General features: G+C 37.2%; 2 protein-coding genes across 3 annotated transcripts; one reads left to right on the top strand and one right to left on the bottom strand.

Moving 5' to 3' along the window:
• The first annotated feature begins 1,567 nt into the window (after positions 1-1,567).
• LOC140226598 (uncharacterized) lies at positions 1,568-10,847 on the top strand. Of its 2 annotated transcripts, XM_072307053.1 has the most exons (8): positions 1,568-1,593; positions 2,577-2,751; positions 3,038-3,352; positions 6,206-6,382; positions 7,982-8,263; positions 9,049-9,336; positions 9,759-9,899; positions 10,624-10,847. In XM_072307053.1, exons 3-7 carry the CDS (start codon positions 3,130-3,132, stop codon positions 9,893-9,895), a joined length of 1,107 nt encoding a protein of 368 aa, XP_072163154.1. In that variant the 5' UTR covers positions 1,568-1,593; positions 2,577-2,751; positions 3,038-3,129; the 3' UTR covers positions 9,896-9,899; positions 10,624-10,847. The 2 variants fall into 2 exon arrangements, with proteins under 2 accessions (XP_072163154.1, XP_072163153.1); XM_072307052.1 differs by having other exon boundaries at positions 2,577-3,352.
• A 6,460-nt stretch (positions 10,848-17,307) lies between these two features.
• Positions 17,308-18,408, bottom strand: LOC140246901 (heparan sulfate glucosamine 3-O-sulfotransferase 1-like). The gene has a single exon (XM_072326226.1). The coding sequence runs from the start codon at positions 18,406-18,408 to the stop codon at positions 17,308-17,310; it is 1,101 nt and encodes a 366-aa protein (XP_072182327.1).
• Between the last annotated feature and the right edge of the window lie 4,436 nt (positions 18,409-22,844).

Genomic DNA, 22,844 nt, shown 5'->3' with positions numbered 1-22,844 from the left:
GCGGAATAAAAGCCAAATTTCGTGATTTAGGTTTTAACACTTCCTTGAAAAAAACCTTATTTACTTGCATCATTCATTAATTTTTTTCGGGAAAAATTGTAAGTATTTCATCAAAGGTTTATAATTTGCACCAGATCGCTGAATTTCAGGTCTGAAAATGCAAAATCATCCTGTTGGAGAAGATATTCCCCTCTCTTACACCCTCGTTTTCATTTTTTTTTTTTTTTTTTTTTGGTTGAACGTGATATTCATCTAAATACAAGAAATTTATTTATGATAACATTTTGGGGGCAAATTGTTCAATAATAGGCCTAATCTATATCAAAATACTGCTACCTTCTTAAGCCAGTGGGACCGTCTTAAATTGATAAAACACGCAAAAATGCATCAAATTGCACCGTTTACAACATCAAAGTGTAAAAAAGTTCTCACTCTGTGTGTGTGTGTGTGTGTGTGTGTGTGTGTGTGTGTGTGTGTGTTAGTGTTAGGGGGGGGGGGGACATCCTCCTCCAATACCCTCCCCCTAACCTGGCTACGTCGGTGCTACTATATATAGGCTACTAAATATTATTGTATAATATAGTATAGGAACCTATATACATACAACCCAACTTGGAAACTTGTAAATCGAAATAATGATGAACCTGTTGATGGTTTGGTGTAGCTATTGGTGCAGATTAAAGGACAAGTTCACCTTCATAAACATAAGGATTGAGAAAATGCAACAATATTAGTAGAACACATCAGTGAAAGTTTGAGGAAAATTGGACAATCGATGCAAAAGTTATGAATTTTTTAAATTTTTGTGTTGGAACCGCTGGATGAGGAGACTACGACAGCTTGTGAGTCATATGCGTACAACAGTATAAAGAAAATGTAAAAGAAACTTCAACATATTTTCACTTTTTTCTCATAATAAAAGAGCACTTGACTTGTCTCTTTCTAAAGACAGGTGGAATAATATTACCCATAACATGTGTCGGTAAGGAGTCAGGGTAATGTGTACTTTTTTCAAAAGATGGAATTTTGTGAAATTCTCTTTATATTTTCCTTATATTGTTGTACGCATGTGACATCTAAGTTATTCATACACAGCAGTAGTCTTCTCATCCAGCGGGTACTGCACAAAAACTTCAAAAATTCATAACTTTTGAACGGATTGCCTGATTTTCCTCAAACTTTCAATGATGTGTTCTACTAATATTGCTACATTCTCTCAATCCTTATGTTTATGAAGGTGAACTTGTCCTTTAATGCACTGCACCAATTCCTATATTTATTCATGATTCTCTAGATCTACAGAAAATTCTTTCTTTATTTTCTTCAATAGCCTGTTTTTGGTCTCATACAAACATATCGCGAAAGTGCATGCTCATACAGGCACCTGCATAGTACATGGCCTGAAAACTTCACCCGCTGAAGTATATCCCCGCTGAACGCTAGTTGGCGCACTCTTCCCAGCGTTTCACTTTTCGACCGAGAGTAAATACTTGGCCATCTATCTATGGAGTGTACGATGATCATTGATGATGAGAAGCTAGACTAGCCAGAGAAGCTGCTGCTAGCTAGCTAAGCCCAGATCCTAGCAGGATGGTGAGTCGAGCCTATTGTAAAGTGATATTTAAAGCTGTATTTCGGGGTATTATAATGGCAATTAAGATTATTATTACCAGTGTATGTTCATTGTATAATGTTTGAGGGCGATGATGCTAAGCAATGCTTATTTTTAGGATATGATTTTAGCTGTCAGTTGCCGGCTCCTGCTGCAGCTAGGGTTCTACAGTGGGATTGTAGTTGCATTTCCACTAGGCCTAGTGTAGTATTTCATCCACAGTGACACGTCGCGCAGTGTACCGTATGTTGCATAGTTTTGTGCGCGTAGTGTATGTATGTCGGCTGCAAGACGCTTGGGCGAAAGAAATTCGGTGGAATAATGTAGACCAAAGTTGATGGCAGGTTTGGAAAAAATAATGAGGTTTAGTGAACGTGTAAACTATTGGGATTGAAGGTATAAGGTTCATTGAAATGCTGTCGTGATCATGAGGGTGTAGGCGTGAGAAAATAAACGTGTAAATCTAATAAGGGGATTGTAAAGTAAGCCCCTGTTGATAGTGTATTAAAAGGTTGATTATTGCTTGGTAAGGGGTTGCCAGTACACTAGAATCTAGAGCGTAAATAGTTCTCTAGTAGGCCTAACACGTTAGGCCCTATGTTGTTTACAGGCTCAGCATGTGCAAGTTACAAAACACTACGTTCAGTTGATTTCATTGTGTCTTGATCAAAGCGAAATGAAACAAAAACGAAAATTATGCTTTACTGCAAGGGATGTGGTTTGACTATTATTTTAGACAGTAACATTACCTTTGTAGGATTTATTGTTATTGGGTTTATCGTGGGCGTAAAGGAAACTTTTAATTGTAATGTAGATCTACCGCCTACCGGTAAGTTCTCACAATCATTCATACGACATTGGGTCTGTAAAAAGTTAGTTTTATAGAGAAGAGAACAATTAAGAGATTACTATTTCAATTTGTTATTTAAATTTAAATGTCTAACGTTATTCATTCTCATTTCAGGACGGTGTCAGAATGTTAATGTTAGCATCATGGAGTTTTGACGTGTTGCCGTACTTTCAAGAAGACCTCTCTGTTTGTTCGTGTCAGAGGCGTCGTTTGTGATCTCTGAGATGTCACTGCTAAACATCGACCTGAAGACACACGACACACTTGGAACACCAAACCTCAGATTATTGTGTGTGAATATGAAGATATTCGCAAATGAATGAATATGTTAAGCCTGCATTGGATTGCTGTAAAATGATATAGGGCCTATTCAAGTTTTGTGTGTGTCAAGGGTTTTGTTTGGTTTCGAGTGTTGTGTTCATTTGTAGTTATTTACAAATAGTCGTGTGTATCAAACCATGTCATGCAATGACTTATTTAACTCATATTACAATTCAACCTTTTGGTTGCCAATCATGTGATTTTGACATTACCATTTATATATCTATTTATCTTTTTATCTCATGTTATTACAGTGAGGCTGGTTGGTGGATCAACCCAAAATGAAGGCCGAGTTGAGATATCGTGTAACGGGCAGTGGGGCACGGTGTGTGACTATTACTGGGATATGAAAGACGCGCACGTGGTGTGCAGAGATCTCGGCTACTCATCGGCCTCAGCTAGTTATGACTTAGCGCACTTTGGGCAGGGATCTGGACCAATCTGGGTTGACTATGCTTTCTGTGATGGAACGGAAAACTCTCTGGTTTATTGTCTTCGTACGCCATGGGGATGTGATTACTCATACTGTACTCACAGTAAAGACGCCGGAGTGAGGTGTGAAGGAGACCGTAAGTTTGATTCATTTATTCACGCATTTCATAATGTACTGAGTAACTCAGGCCAAGTTACAGAAATGAAAATAATAATATAAAAATCTAAGATGAAAAAAAAAATGATTTAAAATTGAATTAAAGAAGTCTCTCGATCGAGTTTTGTTTCTTTCTTCATCTCTCTCCCTCTCTCTCTCTCTCTCTCCCTCTTTATCTTAAGCCAATTCATACAGTGTTGTATGTACAAGCTTGTACGTCTAAATCAATGCACAATCTAGCGGGAGGCACAGTGATTGTGTAGTGTGGTTTGCATCGCCACATAAATTTCAAACATGCACAAACTCTCCCTAAATATTTTACAAACGAAAGTCCCTACAACTGAGTCTACAAAGTCTGGTAAAAGTTGAATATTTGTTGTTAATTTTTTCACTTTTAGACTCATTTAGAAATGACTGTACTGCGCTGCCGTGTACGTGTACACTACCGTACCGCGGCCAACTGTTTGAGTGCAGCGCAGAGTTTAAATTCAAACCATCGAATTATTTCGAAATGGATAAAAGTGTCTTAACAGTAAATATTCAACTTTTACCAGACTTTGACGAGATTCAGACAATCTGTTTTAGGTTGTGAAATATTGAGGGCGAGTTTGTAAATGTATAAATATCACAATACGAGGCGATACGAAACTACAACTTGTCCTACTTACAAGTAAAAGAATGATCGCCCGGCCCAGCGCGATGTCGGGCACGAGTCCTAGGGTATAGTAGGACCTATACTATTCTGAAAATCTTCTCTTTTTTTTTCCATAATTCTAAGTCAGACAGTTCAGAAGTGCCTATGAAAGACAGAATTGGTATTCTGAAATTGTTCCCTGGAAAAAATTAGGACATCCTTATTCCCGCCCACTGCATTTTCTAATATTAAAGCAAATAAAATTACAAATTTTGTTTGGTATTATGCAAATTTAACCAGTGCGATAACATCCTTACGAAATTATGACGTCTGGTTAAAAACACATGTTTGTATTCACCCGTGATACAGTTTTGAAAATGTACTACTTACAAAGAAAGAAATATTAAAAGAGAATCGCAGAAATTATGGAGTGTTGTTGTTGTTGTTGTTGTTGTTTTTTTTTTTTTTTTTTTTTTTTTTTTTTTTTTTTTTTTTTACAAAAATAAATTTTAATAGTCAGTGTATTATACATAAGCTACACGCGTGTGGTACATTGACGGTACGTGGCCGGCAGCTGACGCGCCGGTTGGATACATCCAGTTAGCTACACGATCGACCAGCGGGCCGGCGCCCGAGGGCAGCGTGGCGGCCAGCGCTACCATCTACGCCTGTTTGCTGTGCGTATGTACAGTAACAAGCGAACGCTATTGAACCTACGCGGATAATTCTTTCAGAGAATATGTACACACATCAATACTTAGTTTAGGCATACATTCATGTATAGCTATCAAGTAATGTATATAAAAAAAGAAGGATCTGTACATTTAAGATTTAGAGAACACATTGGCAAAGAGTTGTTTGCCTTGCATTTATCAAAGCTCAGTTCATGCATTTTGTGCAGCCTGAGAATAATTATTAAAAAAAAAAACCAAACTCCATAAAACATGTTGGCCAACACATTAACACCATTTAAACACAAATTCACGGAATGGGACCTGCCGGTCTACACAACCGAATACGTAACTACATGTATTTGTTTTGTCAGTAGAAAAAGAAAAAGAAAAAACTTTCGTGGCAAACAATCATATGACAAGAACATTTGAACAAAAAATGAATGAATAACCAAAATGAATTGAATAATAAACAGGAACACTTTTAAACGATGATTCACCTGTACAGTTTATTCATATGAACGTAGTTAATAGTTTTTATATTTGAAATAACCAGAGAGCAAAACTGAATAATACGTTAACTTGTTATTCGGCGAAATCAAAGGTCTGGCATGATGTTTTGCCTTTATTTATTCGCTGTTCCTTTAATTAGTATATTAACGGAATTTAGGACAGGGTAAAGGCTCTCCTAATAGCTTTTCTTAAATCATTTCCAATTAAATGCATTCTAGAATATAACAATTTCCTCCAAGGTCAGAAATTATTTTCTTCCTAGATATCATACTCATTAGAATATTTTCCCATTTCTTCCTATCTGTAGGCAAATTTGATAGGAAATAAAAGTTATGAAAAAGGTTAGGAAGAAAGTAAGACAGATTTTCAGAATACGGTGTACTTTTTTTTTGAAAAATTCCTGATTTTAGAATAGGGAGAAAATCTTACCAAGAATGTTTTCAGAATACGACTACCAGTACATAACATTTTGAAACCAAGCTACCCTGGCTCATACGAGTTTGTTAAGACAACTTGTTCTTTCACGACGTACGTGGTGATGCTTTCTCAACGGCATGAACCTCAGAAATTCGACCTGTTTTGCTTGAAGCATGTGTCATTGTAAAATTTGTTCATCACTAAAAGAACAATAAAACAACCAACTAAACTATCCGGCGAGAATTAATGCGAACATAATATGAATGCGTAGCTGTCATACACGCGCACTTGCTGTAAACCTAAACGTGTGGCGGGTAGCTGCGCTGTTCTATTATTCCGACCGGAAGCTATTTCCACCGAAAACCGTCCTAAAAATCAACAGGATTGAGAAATGTTTGGTTCTGCAAATGCGGAAAATGATTTCACGCCATGCTTCCCTTCCTCTTTCTCTTTCGTCCTTAATCGAAAGCTCGATAATAGGCATTGACAAATCTTCTGACGATTATCTATGTACAAATACAAAGTGAATCTTCCAATGTTATTCAAATTCTTTTCGGTTTGTTGGTTTCTTTCCCACTCTGTTCCTCATGTATTAAAGGAAGCGATAATGCTGTCAACGAGTCTGCTAGTTCTGGTCTCGCCTACCGTATCAATCGTTTTACATATTACAACGTTCGTAGCGAACTGACGTTCGCTCCGACCGCAGCTGACAATGGGGGCATACTTCAGTGTCATCTCATCGGCAGTGAACGGTCCCGAACCTTGGAAGTTCAGCGTAAGTAATTTAATTTAATTCAATATCTGATCTACTAGGATCTGCGCGCAAATCCAAATGATATCATGTTTGTTCGGTTCTTTCGGAGTATTGTTGAAAGCTATGCAGGTTGCCAGGCATGCGATGATTATGACATTACATAACTTTCCTGACAAGATAATAATATGCATATGATGCAATTATTAAGAATGTCCTTGATCCCAGAAATGTTAAGTAGCAAGCCCTCCCCCCCCCCCAAAAAAAAAATACCTATGGTTATTTTTATGATGTAAAATTAAAGATTTTTGGTGTTCAGAACGAACTTGCTGCAATTTAGTGCAGGACACACGAGGCGCCAAAATTATATTACCTGTTCGTTAGGCAACATGCATGGAAGCTTTGTCGATTTTTGGGAAATGATTGTTCGTGTCTATGGCTGCGTTTATGAACTTTCCCCTGTTTAAACGGCTTTCAAAAGCCCTTTCGATAGCCCTTTCAAAAGCCCTTTCCATAGCCCTTTCCAAAGCCCGTTCCAAAGCCCTGTACTATTAATGTGACGCTTGCTTTCTAAGAAGGGACGGCGAAAAGCAATTACATGTACCATCATAAAGACATTGTTTCCTTTGAGAGTGACGAGTCATGATGCAATGCCACATGAATCAATTGTCTTCCTATCTGTGAGGCAGCTCCAGTTTCAAAAGCTCTTTCCAAAGCCCTTTCCAAAGCCCTTTCCAAAGCCCTTTAGAAACAGCTTCCAAAATAGTTGCGTTTATCAACTCTCTTCGCGAACACGATAACTGGCCTGTCACTGCAGAGCTGCATTGCGCAATTCGACCCGAGGAGAAGAGGTCACATAAGGCGCGCATCGTTCGTAACTGCAGTACAATACTACAAAGCCGTTTCAAAACACCTTTGCGTTTATCAACTTCAAAAGGCTTTTACAAACAGGTTTCTGAAAACCTGTTTAGGAAACCTGTTTGGAAAGCCACAAATTTGCGGCTTTCGAAAAGGCTTTCCGAAAGGGCTTTCAAAACAGCTTTGCGTTTATCAACTCGTAAAAATTCCTTGAAAGTTGTTTGGAAAACCTGTTTCTGCCGAGAAAAAGAGAGTTGATAAACGCACCCTTTCGAAAAGGCTTTCCGAAAGGGCTTTCAAAACAGCTTTGCGTTTATCAGCTCGTAATATTTCCTTGAAAGCTGTTTGGAAAACCTGTTTCTGCCGAGAAAAGGAGAGTTGATAAACGCACCCTTTCGAAAAGGCTTTCCGAAAGGGCTTTCAAAACAGCTTTGCGTTTATCAGCTCGTAAAAAATCCTTGAAAGCTGTTTGGAAAACCTGTTTCTGCCGAGAAAAAGAGAGTTGATAAACGCACCCTATGATGAGCAGATTTTACGTACATGCTTTAAAAGCTATATCAATACTTGCCGATGACAATTTAATGGATAATTTCGGGATTAACTTTAAAAAGCAGATAACATTGGATCATACTTTTTGATTATGCAATGTACTGAATTCTATCAACATCGTTGAATGAAAACGTGTATATATATATATATATATATATATATAAATGAGGATGAGTTTTATCATCCGTGAACCTCTAACTCTCGTCGTCTCGACAGACCGTCCAGCAGACAATATCATCTTGATCAAGATCGTTGACAACGAGGACGGACAAGAAATTAATGGCCTCAGGATCACATGTGACGTCGACCCACGTGACCAACCATTTCCACCAGTGGGAATATACGAGATTGCAGTGAATGACGTCATCGAGTCAGCTTCGAGCTCCCCTTCCTTGATCCTTGAGTCCATTCCGAGTGAATGCGTTGAAATCTCCTGCACCGGTATCAACGACATCGGAAGGACGAACGCTACAAAGATTTACTGTCCAAGAAGCAACGGTAAGACAATAAAACGTTCCATGATATCGTAATTTTTAAATCCCAAAGCTTTTGTGATTAGTACAAGGAAAAATCAATTTCACTTCATATTATACGTTTTTCTCTCCATATACAATTGACATGAAGCCATTTTTTTTTTTTTTTTATGTAAGCATTGACAATATACCAAACTCGTTAGTACTAGCTTTATTGCTGGTAATTGCACGTTGATCCACAAGTATTATATAGTCTGTACATTACTTGTGTCCATTCATGCAAGTGCTAATGACTATGATTAAAGAAATCCAGGCAAGTAGGCTTATGGGTCTTATCACTATAATATTCTTATATTAATATCTTTCTTCATACCCCGAACTAGTCTGTTTTCAATTGATAGTAGCAAATTTGTTCACGTGAACACAAGGGCCATGGTTGTCGAGTAGGTTGTTGTACTTGATTTTTATACTAGGAAGGTTTAAATTTTAAGATTCAAATGTTTCCCGGGAGTGTTAAGGTGTTAATTACATGTTTTTTGACAAACAATGCAAATTTTGTAAACATAATAATTCGATGAGCATCGTCAACCAAACTCGTCAGTGTCTGACCCGTTAAGGGAATACAATGAGGATTCTCTTTCAACCGTTCAATGGACTTTGTTCACCTTTGACCCCTTGATTTTGTTCATCAAGGATGTTCATGATTTGGGGAGAATGCGAAGTACCTGACAAATAAAAACACAGTATAAAAAAAAAATCAATAACAAAACAAACAGATTATGTATATGTGTGTGTTTTTGTAATTCTTAGGTCACGCGCCTCCAGCGAGTGACATCCTCTCCATCGAGACCCAGGAGATCAATGGAGAAGGAAACCAGGTCATTCTCGTTATCACGTGTCACATTAGTCCCGAGGACCAGCCCGCCCCACACGTTCACTATTACACCATCGCAGTCGACAACACCACGCTCTCCTCGTCCAGCAACGCCTCGGCTCTCTTCAGACCACGCCCACACAACAAGTGCATCAATGTCACGTGCTCGGGGACGAACGGGATTGGTTGGACCTACACCAGTCTCGAGTATTGCTTGGAGAGAGGTTAATCTACTTTTGATGTAATGATTTCATTCGCCTCTGGACTTTGATAGAGCAAGCGTAAAAATGTGTAATGTGAAACACTACATAATGTGGATGATAGCTTCAATTTTGTCTAATATTTAACTCTCACCTTCATCCCTACATGCTAGATGATATATTTCTTCAATATTCCTATCATATTCAAATTTATACCTCAAGAATTTAATCAAACTAATTCAATTTACTTTCGAGACTTTGTGTCATTTTTCACTCTTGTTTTGAATATGGTTATATGTTCTTGAAATGACAATGTACGACGTAGATAAAGTGTAAGAAAAGACGTGTGTGCAAAATGGTCTGGGCCTTGTCCGTTTACCTTCGATTATCCCATTAATTGTGCTCTGTCAAAACATTACGGTCATTATTTTGGTTTGGCCATACAGGTCCCATTGCTTGTCTACATCGCGGAGCTCTTCAGAAGTCGTCGACCACGTACGCCTTGCTCTTCGCAGCGTTGTTCATGTCGGTGATGACCTATGTAATCGTGGTGATGAAAAGGAGAAAAATTATCATCCTCTGAAGAGGTACTATAGACTTCCTTTTCTTCCTTTTCTACTACATTTTCTTCCTCTCATTTCTTTTTCCTTACCGGTACTTTTTCTTTCTCTTTTTCTATCCTGCCTCCTACACCCCCTTGAAGTGCTTCAAAATATTGTTTACTCTTTTACCTCTTTGCCTATATATTCTTCTTCCCACTCTTTTCTTGCCTATTCAGTTCATTCTTATTTCTCGTTGGCATCTTCCTCTTCCTCTCCTTCGGATCTTTGATATTTAGCTTTGTTGAAGTTTCCTTATTGCCAGTCTTAAGATGGATGGAAGTAATAGCAAAGGAGAGCTAAGGGTGACAGGTTTTATAATTTGAAAGCTTTATTCAATACTGACTGGACGCGTGAATGAGAGAAATACGTCTCCATCTTGTACTCGTCCTCCGTGACCGGTTTCTATCAAAGTGTAGAGTAGCAACACTATTTTGAGACAACGGCCTTGGAAACGATTCCCTCGTAACAATAACCAAGAATAACTGAGCTTTCTATTTCAATGCGATTTTTCAAAGCGTTTTGTGCGGTTTGCTGATGTAGTAATGATCACATGCAAACATAAAAACCTAATTTGTATAGCCTCTTGAGGCTTTACCTGTATATCTGAACGCTTTAAATGATAGAGGCATTTTCCTATATTCAGATGTGTCCGTCTAATGTCCTAACCTTCAAATTGTTTCTGTCCTTATCTTGTGTATTTTTCTTATAGATGGAGAGCATAAACTGGAGTCGTGGTCTCATATTCGTGTTTGCCATTTCATTCGACAAAGAAAATTCCCCACTGACGGATGTGACAGGAGTGTAGTTCATAAAGTCTTAGATCCATATTTCAGTCAAGATCGATCCTACACTATTTAAACACTAAAACGGACGGAATACGTATAGCCATAATGTGAAAAGAGGTGGAACTTATGCAGCGAATTTGACTATTGTGTCCTACAATTACAGGGGCGGATCTAGGGAGGACCACAACCGGCGCACGCCCCCCCCCCCCTTTATTTTTTGTTGAAACAAAAGAAATAAAAAGAAAAAAAAATGGGGGGAGGGGTGCCTGCGCCCCCCCCCCTTTATTTTTGTAAGCACGTCCCCTCTTTACGAAATTCCTGGATCCGCCCCTGAATTACATAATGGTATACTTTGTTTATTAAACCCTAACTGCACTGGGGGGGGGGCTGGGAAGCCCCCCCCCCCCCCCCTCCATACTTTTGGCGATTGCATCGCGACCGTTGGGAATTTCGGATTCTCGCTTCATGACTTTTTCCCCTGAAGTCTTGCGCACATTTTGGTACCACTCGATTGTCCATATCGGACCTACCTAGGGGCCAATTAGTATGCGCATGTCATTAAAACGGCTAATCGCTGCATATATTTGTGTACAGTTACATACTGTCAATAGCCCATGGCTTGCATTACTTTATAAATTTTGCTCAGGAATTGGTTTTCCACTTGGTTCATGCTTCTATATTGTTCTGAAATAAATTGGGCAAAGTTTAGAAACAATGATATACATAAGGAATATCAAACAATAGAAAACATAAGAAATAAAAACAATACAAAACATAACAAAAAGTTGGTTTTTTTTCTCGTTTTTTTTTTTCTCTCTCTGAGGGGGAAATTGAGTTTTTATCCACATAGATGATTCAAATAACTCTTATCCTTCAACATGATTTACTGGGCACTCTTAGAAAACAATAAAATACATAACAAATGTAAACAGTAGAAACAAAAGAAATAAAAACATTGGAAAAACAAAAGAATTACAGTGATATTTTCACTTTTTGAGACAAAAAACATGATTCTGTAAAGTTAATTTCAGTTATGGCAAATAACTTTTAAATTTTTCTTACATTTCTATACTTTTTGTATTCATTGATTTTTCTTATATTTTGCACGCAAAATCACATATAAGCTAATTTTTATCTTAAAAATCATAAATTTACATAAATTTGCATAAATTATACTTCAAGTTTACAATATCAGGGACATTAGAATACAGTTGAAAAGTATGGTAGTGCCCATGGGTCCTGTAAAAGGATAATTTTACTTCCAGTTTCATTTTAGTACGTCATACATTTCAAAAGTATGCAAAAATTCATAAGTATTAAATTTGCATATTAATAGTTTATGCAAATCTGCTGTAATTATAAAAATAGATAAGAATTGATTTATTTCACATTTGGGAAACATTATTCTTCATTATTACACAGTTTTCATGTAATTTTGTACCTGTTTAGGCTGAAATTATGAAAATATCCCCCAAATGCATAAAATATGCATTATGAATTAGCTAATTATGCCAAAAATTGCATAATTGATTAAAATAAATTACACCATCAGATTCAGCACGCGAAGATCTATCAGCATGAAAATTTCAAGTTCATCATGCAAGTTCATCGGCCATTGCGTTTCCGAGATCAATGGGGGGGGGGGGGGGCCCGCACGGAGAAAAAAAAATCACACTTTCACATCAACATGCGAGATTTAAGAGCAGTAAGGTTGATGATGATGAACAGAATTGATGATGAACAGAAAACCAAAATATTTCTCATATTTGTAATAACGTAAGTGATGTCGACTGTATATGAACTGATATAGGTTAAAAAAAAAAAAAAAGAAGAAGTTATGTTTCTGAGTATTGGATCTTGCATCTTCCTATTGTTGTTGTTGTTGTTGTTGTCAGACCTTGTTCTTAGTGCTGAAAGACAGTTGAAGGAAGAGACGTTTAGTCCCCGACATGAGGACAATCATTACTTGAAACCCTCACAAGTATGGTTTACTGATTTCAAAACCCGGCATTTCTTTATCCAATGTATTGAATCAAAGCATGATCAGTTTGGACTTGAGTGATGAAAGGACTGCATGATTACAATGAAGCCTTAATGCGATAGTATATAGGATTGTCATTGTAAACGCATTTTACGCAGTAAAGACTTCTTTTGAAGATTGAACAATCACATTTCTATAAAACTTGTCTCGTTTCTCTATTTGAAGTGTGTATTAAAGTTGTTTAAATTCTCAATTTGTCCGACAGAGAGAAGAGAAGGGCAGAATAGAAATCACGGTGACGAATTTTACACGATTTATAAACAGTTTATTCAAGTGTATAGGGAAGGATATCGACAAAGGCGCCTGTAATTTAACTTTTAAACTAAAAGAATAGAGCAATGGTTTGAAGGCAGAAAACGAAGATAGGCGAGTGACGGACGTGACATCGAGACGCTTGTGTTTGTATGTATGTATGCGTGTATATTATGTACGTATGTATGATTGTGTGCACATGTGTAGGTGAAAACCGTGTAATTTCGTGTATAATTGTGAAGTAAGAGACGGATGCTAATACTATTCATGTGTAAGGCAAACTGTTGCAGGTCTTAGGATGTGAGTGTATTGATGGTGTTCAGAACTTTGTTTAATTTGACGACAGAGAATGAATGAATGGTTTGAGAGGGGAATAAAGAGATCAAGCTAGATGCATACATGGATGAATGGATGTATGATTGCAACTCCTTTCTCATGAAATTCATGTAAGACTTTACGTGTGTATGTACCATTTATAAGTGTGCGTAGCTATGTATGGATGTATGTTTGTATGTATTGTACACTGTATATCCTTACCAATGAAATTCATGTAAGTCTGTACGTACATGACGAACCAATGCGCGTATAGGCCCCTATATACAAATGTATGTATGGATGTATGCTTTTATCAAATTTATGTTAGAGTGTACGTACTGTACAACGTTGTATGTATGTATCATCTATCATCAGTGTGCGTAGCTATGTAGGTATCATTGATGCATACATTATTATGAGAGTGTGAAGACGGATTCATTCACGTATCCAAGACGTATTCACAAACGGATTATGAAGTTGGTATATCATTTATACACATGCGTATACAGTACTATAATAAAACATGGGTTAGATATTGCGCGGATAGTCTCCCATAGAGTAGTTTGTGTTCACAAAGATCTACGTGAAATGGATGGCCCTCTTGTCTGAAATCAAAAGTTAAACCTTACCATTCAAGAAACCAATTTATTCTGTCTTTGTTTACATAATTCTCCACATTGCTCTATCGAGGACTCTTTGAATTCTTTTCTCTTATTACCTCTTGTCTGAAATCAAAAGTTAAACCTTACCATTCAAGAAACCAATTTATTGTCTTTGTTTACATAATCATTGTACATTATGCGTTAACCATTAACCATTATCATTACGTTCCCGTTAAATACTTGACTTATATTCCAAGACAAGAATATCTGCTTCAGCCAGTGTGTTTAAAATCAAAAGCAGATGGTGTATTAATATTCTAAATTTACGAATTTATAAACCATGCGCTGTAACGTCCTAGCCGATTTTCCGACGCAGATTTAATCTAGGGCCCAGTTAAGCAACATGAATTTTGTGGTACTTTTTGTTTTTATTTCATTTTTTTTTTGCGGGGGGGGGGGTGAGGGATGTAATCATATAACATGCATTGAATATAGAATGAGTTAAATACTTGTACATTAAAAAGCTTCAAGTCTGAAAATGCGATAATACTAACGACAGAATATCCGCGAGTTTTGCGATGACGTGTCAAATACATGTCATGCCACTATAGATCAATTTATAATTCTTGGTGGACCCACATTATCCATCAAATTTAAGTTATTTGAAGGGATGGCATAGTATTGGTGGAGATGAGGATGGGGCTTTTAACTTTTTGCGAGCTAACAAGAAATCCACTTAGTAGGTAGAGCATACCATTCTAAGACGAACTCAAAGCTTACTAGATAAAAATTGGTTCTTAAATGGTTGAGACATCAAAAAGAACTAAAACAAAGGCCATTTCAAAATCAATTTTCATCAAATAAACGTTGAATCCCTCTGGAATTATGTGCTCTTTCATACTTCATAAGAGGTTTCTCATTACCACACACACACACACACACACACACACACACACACACACACAAACACACACAATGTTGGAAACCTGAAGTTAGATCTCACCCGAAACTATACGATCCTTTTAATCCAACTTATTTCACATTAACGCCTGTAGAGATCCTTGTAATTTGATTTTTTTTCATAATCTTTTATTGATTCCATATTCAATACAGATTTCATGATAAATCGAATCATATATATTACAGAATTCACGATTTAGCAAAACACATTTATAATGAAATCAAAACCAAGCTGTACTTTCAGCAGGAACAGTGCATTAGCAAAGGAAATACAATTCACCGAGAAAAAACAAAAACAACATACACTGCTTACTTGCTTTCATTATAATCAAATGGATCTGTCCTTTTAACATGACAGCGCATTCATTAAAAAAAAATATATATTTATATTAAATGGAGCTGTACTTTCAGCGTAACGGTTCTTCATACAAAGAAATATTTAACACATCAATATGCACCCAAATAAAATCGATATACAACCAAATGGAATCGATATTCCCGTTAATCACCCCCTCCCCCTCCCCCTCCCCCCCTCCCTCTCCCCTCTACCCTTCCCCTCCCTTCCCCCCTTCCCCGTGGACATCTGGCTCCGGGTCCTTCAATACTTATTTTCAAATTTTCCCATTTACTAAAATGAATGGTTAAAGTTCCCTTCATTGATGCTATTTTCTTTTCCTCAAATCTATCCTCTAAAACATTATTTTTTATTTCACGATATGTAGGCGGCTTTCCATATTCTCTACTTTTAAAAATCAAATATTTAACCAAAATTAAAATGTGATTTAACAACTGATGTTTTCCCCTATTATCCTCCTTCCATCCAAACAAAATTTCTTCCCAAGTACAATTTTTAAATTCAACATTCTCTATCATTTCTTCACATGATTCCCAGAGTAATTTCACATGCTCACAAATATAAAATAATTGGTTGTTGATTGGTTGTTTGACATCGATTATTCGGCCCATTTCAATATGACGTCATCATCCGTGCACTTGTGGTTCCATTTACCGTGCAATTTTGGATCCATACGATTTGCTCCATTGCACGCTCACTGAGAGCAGGGAGGTGGAAATCTCTTCCACCTCCCTGCTGAGAGCCCGGCATACTACGCATACGCTTGCATGCGTTTTGCAGTGTATGTACATGCGACAGCGCGCTACATAGCGTATAAAGCGCCCACTGAGCATTCTCGCCATCTCAGATTCTCTCTTGTTTCTAAATTATTGATAAAACATGAAAGGACAAGGATCTCTTCTAGGCGTTATATAAAACAAATAATAAATGTTTTTCATTCGTGCAATGGACAGAATATTTCACTCGGTGAAAGATGAAATTGTTGATCCATTCAACGAGGCTGCGCCTCGTTGAATGGATCATTTCATCTTTCACCTCTTCAAATATTCTGTCCATTGCACTCATAAACATGCATTATTTGTATACTGACCTATGTTGAAATAAAATGCAGACACTGCAAGCGAGTACTATAGTCTGATACCATCTTTTCAGTAAGAGTTTTTTTTTTTATTAGCCATAATTGACTATGATTGAGTAGGCGGCTTTTACGCAATACGTATATTATTATAGATTGTCGCTGTCAATGATTACAATGTGTTAAGCTCAAGATTGATATTTTATCAAACGCTATAATATCGACGAGCTGTTGATATCAAGGAACGGATAAAAAATACAACACACAATGCAGACATAAAAACAGCAACATCAAGTTGAAATACCGGAGTGTGATTGGCTGTCGACTCTGCCTCAGTTCGTCAGTCACCACAAAGTCCAATGTAACAGTGGTTACTTCGATGAATCACTCTGTAATGAAGGCACAGTACACTCCCGTTATAGCGAAATCCTCGGGACCAGCATTTCTCTTTCGTTATTCGTTATAACATAACAATTACAGTTTAACTATTACGCAATCCACGCAGAGTGATTTGAAGCGTCTGCCCATGCAGACGCTCTGTTAATGTTCATAAAATTTTTGCTTCTTTTGACCATAACTTCAAAAATGTACCTTTATTATGTAGTGACCAATATATCATTAAAAGGTATTATTTTGTACTTTATGACAGAGACCGTACTTCAAAATCTTCAAAAACGGACTTATAATCGGTTTTTGCAAACAAACTCTTCGTTTCTTCCGCTACTTTCTTTTTTTTAAGCGACCCGCATTTTGTCATAACGGAGCATATTTCTTTTGTTTTTCTTTGTCAATGGCACTTTGAAAAGATAGCATATTGACGAAAAATTTGTGCCATATACTAAATGGCGATGATTTTGGGGGCCTGAACTCTTACTTCTTTATATTAACACATACTGTAACCGTGTTGTAACGGGAGTGCAAAGTACCCATGGATGTTTCACTATAGATCAAGAAGGGTCTTAATTTTGACTACCATAAAGACGTTTAGTGTTTGCTTCATTTTGTTTTCTATGCCCAAGTAAAATTTTTCCTAACCATTCGTTCAAAGACGAGATTGTGTGAGTGATAGAAGTCCTTCAATTTTCGCTCAACATCTTCAGCTACGAAGGGATGAGGGCGCCCTTTACCTTCACGCATGCAGACATCTTCACCATCGTGATGCTTGCAATAGAAGCCTTTGGTTTTATTAAAGTATATTTTCGACTCGTCGAAATACCTCGGCAGTCCGAGAAAGGATTCGACCTCTTGAAGGACGGGCAGAGGGTTTGTTTCCAGTTCGTAACCATCGACCACGAGAAAATGATCACGGGGAAAGACCTCCAGCCATGCCCGCAAAAGCTCGTCGTAAAGCCCGTGGCGGAGAGCCGTATTAGTCTCTTTAACATCACCTTTATTAGAGAGGAAGGTCTTTTTGAAGCCAGCGGGGTTTAGCGCCCTTTTTAGAGGCTTGCCTCCAGTGACAATATTGTGAACATAGCTCGATACCAACCGTAACACGGGATCACGAACTACTACGATGAATTTAGTCGTAGAGGGCAGCATGGACTTAATAAGCAGTGGAACCCTTTTGTCACGGATGTAAGTTGGTGTCTTTTCCATTGTAAGCTGATACTTCGACGAAACTGGCATAATATCGCGATACCAATCCATGCCACGATTAAAGTTGTCGTTCCAAAAGTAGACTTCCTTCGGTTTATGCGAGTGCACAAGATACGGATGCATGTCGAGAAAGAAGGAGAGCGCCTCCGTCCCGCATTTCGATACACCGATTCCGATCACATCTGGTAATCGTTTTCGACATTCCAGTTTCTCCGCTGCCGATGAATTTGTTTTCCAGTCTGTGGGACACCTCACGTCAATGGGAAGAGTTCTGGATAAATTTCTGAAATCATTTGCAGATTTTGAGGTTTTATTTTCTTCGTTTTTATTTGCACCTACTATGACAGCGGCCACCCCTCTCGATGCTGTGCTATAAGGTGCGTACTCATATTGTCCTTTGAATTCGGTGGAGGAGCAATGAAACAGGAATCGTCCGATGTTAAGAACCATGTACCCACCAACAAGAGCTCCGATGGCAAACGCCCTCAACCATTCATTCTTCACCAACATCGTGACGTCGGAGGGGAGCCGTTCAAATCAACCTGTATTTAAATGCAGAGTATTATGACAAATGAAACGCAATAAAGCACTGGTAACATACAGTGGTTGTAGGTATAGAGTAAAAGTGCATCGGATATAATCATCGGAGTAAAGTAACATAAACAACACGAACAAGGAAGAGAGTATAATCATTATATAGTCTGAATGCCAGACGCCGAACCTTATTTTACCGTCTGTCAAATGATTTCATCCCATTTCGTTTGTGATGAATCCGAATCTGGATTATGAATTTCTTGCATCCTTGAAGGTTTTCAAATATTCAAGATGATCTTCAAGATGCTTACCCTATACATTTCCTTAGAAATAAAATGGAGAAAAATAGCAAAGAAAAACAAAACTGTTCTCCTGTTTCGAGAATGCTGAATCCGAATCTGGATGATTCAAGTCTGGAATCCTCATTGCCCGAGGATTCTGAAACATTTAACTGGAGTCATCCTAAACATATTAAAACTTCAAAGGTTGCAATAGAGAGTTGACTCTATCATCATTATATTCAGATTGCAACCTTATACAGAGGGTAAAACCATTAAAAAGCAGCAAGAAGAACACACAAAATACAAACGAACGGTAAAACAATTCAGGAGGCCATTGAAATGTAAGTTTGGAGCACAGACTGTTTCTATACCAATATTCGAAATTAATCAGAGTGATGATGTCTTCGCTTTGACGTCACCACTATAGTACTCCATGCGTATGATGGCATAGATGTAACAACAGGAGTACGATAGTTATACGACTGTATCTCGTGCCAGTCGGGACAGATTGAGGAAGGAGTCGGACGGTTATGTCTGTGAACATAACAAATGAAATAACACCTGATTCTTTTTTTCTGTGAAATCCACCTGATACTTGTTTGTAAAAATATGATAGAAAAGGGAGACATTTCTCATTCTTAATAAAGATGCTATACCTTAAATGAGCCGAAATTGAAATACATAATGCAGTGTGTGTAATGTGGATCATTGATTCTCATTGTGAATTCTTTAGATTGCTTTATATAATGTTTCAGTAGGCCCTAGACAGATGGTAATTCTTTACATGCAAATGAAATGAAATCATGAAAATATATTAGAAGCATGATAGTAGTAGGACCTAGATACGTAAACAAAAATATCATGAAAAACTGTTCTATTTTGTGAAGTCATTAACATTTTTCGAAGTTAGTTTATTGTGAGGACATGCATTGTTTTCATAGTGGCTTTTCTTAAAGTCAATATCATCAATAAAATGTATAAAAAGAGACACAAGATTCTTGCTACCTATATGCCATGATCACACTTTAGATAATCTTTAGATCCTGTTTTCACCGCAAGTGGACAATTTGTCATTAAAAAAAAAAAAACAATAACAACACACATGAATTTTCCCACATGATAATTATAAGAGGCAAAGACTATACATTACATGCCTTGGCATTCTTGATTGAATTATGACCCTTTTAAATGAAATTTGTATAATTGTACATAGTGAAAAACAAAAACGAAAGTATGCCGTAGTTAAGACAGCTTATTACCACTCAAGACTTTCCTTTGAGAATACTAATTTGACTTTTATTTCTTGTAACACTCTGACTACCGTCCATACTTGCCCCATAATCTATAAGAATTTTCTATAAATCCCATATTTTGTTGATGATTTGATACGTTGTATCCCTTGTTTGTTAAATGATATATTATTCTTTTCCACCTTTGTCGATAAGTAATAAGGGCTGCAGGCATATTAGGCATAAGGGGCAATTCCATATCATTTGATATAAACTAGAAAAAAGATAAACCAGAAGAAGAAGGAAAAAAAGCAACAAAAGTTCCCAAAAAACTCCGACCAAAAATGAAACATTTTGGGGAACTTAAACTGTCAGGTGTTCTCACGAAGTAGACCTACTAATCTGTTAGGATCATAGGTACAGACATAGGCGTACCGTACGCCTATGTGTTATATAGTCGAAGTATTAAACGAGGAATAGAACATAATGATTTAGTGAGAAATGTCCTCTTTTACTTTTATATTTCTGCTGCAAACGAATCTTATGAAAGATAAAGACATAAACCCCAGAGTACATACAGGTAAATACTACCACGCCATTTCCATTGAATGCATCACTGCCTCAGATATCTACACAGGATTTCCAAGTATTAGATAAAGTTGCAGAATACCGACAAAAAAAAAAGAAGAAAAAAAATAGGTGGCAAGAACAATCAGTAGTAATTGGTGCAACGAACAATAAAAACATGAAAAAAAATTACGATGCAACGTCATGTAATAGGTAATTTCTACCTATTATTTTGTGTTTTCCATTAAGCCTTACAGAACCAAATCTTCAGACAAGATAATGCACGTATATAACAGTATGCCGCATTTTTTGCAGTGTAGTATCGACGAGATGTTGATTTTAAGCAAAGGATAGAAAGAATACAGAAGGATGCAGACATAAAAAGAACAAGTCGAAATAACGAAGCATGATTGGCTGTCGTGTAGACAGTAAAGTTTATCTAATTATTCAGCCATCATAATGTAACAGTATATCCATAGGTGACTGATGAAAGTATCAATGAAATATAACTATAGTAAACTATAGTAAATGACAATTGAAGCATCTGCATCGGGCTTCTTAGTGTACTGTTATTTTTCCTTTTTCTGTGCCCCACCGAAACAAACAAACAAACAAACAGATAGACAAATATTCTGATCTGGGAGATCCTGCGGTATTTGCTCAACATTTTTGGTGACGACAGGGTGAGGGCGCCCTTTCACTTTGCGCGTGCAGACATCTTCGCCACTTTGATGCTTGCATAAAACCCCTTGTTTTGTTTTTTATTGTTTTGTTTTTGTTTTTGCTTTTAGTTTTTTTCTTCAGATTCGTCATGGAGTCTTGGGGCAGTGCAAAAGAAGATTACATCTCTTCAATTACAGGCTCAGGTTAAATTTTGAATAATTGATCAAGAAGAAATGATCACGGGGAATTATTTCCAGCCATATACCCACAATCGCTCGTCATTAAGAACGTGGCAGAGAGCCGATTAGGGTCTGTCATATAAAGCTTTTATTTTCTTCTACTTCTCTTACTTTTTTATTTTTTCTGAGAAGAGCCAGCGAGTTATAGCGCCCTCTTGAGAGGCTGTCGTTTGTGAACAATCTTATGGGCGTAGGTCAAAACCAGCCAAATCGTCGGATCCCCTGTAGGCCCTGCAGTGGGCAGCTGCACCGAACTGATAGGCTGGTAAACCTAGATATCTGATATTGAGGTCTGTAATAAAGAGTTGAAAGCTTGTCAAATGTGGTTCATCATGTACAGTGTGAACGCACCAGACTCACCACTAAAAACATCCAGAAATGTCAAATTTCCTTTCCATGCAAGTTATAATTTTCACCAAAATGTGTGTGTTTGTGTGCGTGTGTGTGTGTGTGTGTGTGTGTGTGTGTGTGTGTGTGTGTGTGTTGTTGTTGTTGTTGTTGTTGTTGTTGTCGTTGTTGTTAATTTATTACCCCTAATGTATCCACTTTTGTATTATGAGCTGATACTTTGATGATTCCGGAAACAATCAAAATACGACCGAAGATTTATTTTCAAAAGTAAAATACTTTATATATGATATGATGAAGCGCGTATGCACTTGGCATCTTTTTTTTTTTCTCTCGCTCTCTCTATCTCTCTCTCTTTCTTCCTTTCTTTCTCTCTAAGGAATCATTTCAATGACGCCGGTGAGTTGGTTTTTTTTTTTCTGAAGTCTTGTGGAAGAATTCTTTATAAATTTCCCAAATCATTTGCAGACTTCGAAGTCTTCATTTTCTCTCTCTCTCTCTCTTTTTTTTTAATAATTGAAGAGCTCATTTGCAAAAGGGGTTAGATCCATTTTTGATGAAAATTGAGTTATTAGCATCACTACACAGAATTCAAAATGAGTTAGCTACAGTGAAAATTTCAACTGCAAACAACCATTTGAATAGAAATTATTGCAAAATTAGATGTAGATTTTCCATACACTTCTGTACAAATTCTCACAAAGAAACCTTTCTTTTTTCTAAGTACTAAGTACTAAAAGTGGATCTAACCCCTTTTGCATATAAACTCTTCAATTATTGCTACTTTTCGTGATATCAGGCTCCTATCATCAACAAGGGGTCAAAAATAAATGTCGATATTCATTTTGCTGTTCAACTTAAAGAGCAATTAAACAGGAATCGTCCAAACTAACTCGTTTGGCTACTCAACAAGAACCACGTACCCACAACGAGTGAGATGAGCTCTAGTGACAAACGCCCTCAACGACTTGTTCTTCAGCAAAATCATGTCTGAGGAGGCAGACGGAAGTCACCCTACAATGCATGCAGTCGAATACGTTTAAGGTCTTACAGAACTTTCACTGGTGGTATTGGTAAAATACCAT

Source organism: Diadema setosum, chromosome 3 (genome assembly GCF_964275005.1).
Source record: "Diadema setosum chromosome 3, eeDiaSeto1, whole genome shotgun sequence".
Taxonomy (NCBI): Eukaryota; Metazoa; Echinodermata; class Echinoidea; order Diadematoida; family Diadematidae; genus Diadema; species Diadema setosum.
The sequence above is the reverse complement of the archived record's forward strand: the minus strand, read 5'-3'. Positions and strand labels throughout refer to the sequence as shown.

Coding starts and splice junctions, on each gene's coding strand:
- LOC140226598 (XM_072307053.1), top strand. CDS start 3,130: ATGAAAGACGCGCACGTGGTGTGCAGAGATCTCGGCTACTCATCGGCC. Junction 6,383..7,981: donor CCGAACCTTGGAAGTTCAGC/GTAAGTAATTTA, acceptor TCGTCTCGACAG/ACCGTCCAGCAGACAATATC. Junction 9,337..9,758: donor CGAGTATTGCTTGGAGAGAG/GTTAATCTACTT, acceptor TTGGCCATACAG/GTCCCATTGCTTGTCTACAT.
- LOC140246901 (XM_072326226.1), bottom strand. CDS start 18,408: ATGTTGGTGAAGAATGAATGGTTGAGGGCGTTTGCCATCGGAGCTCTT.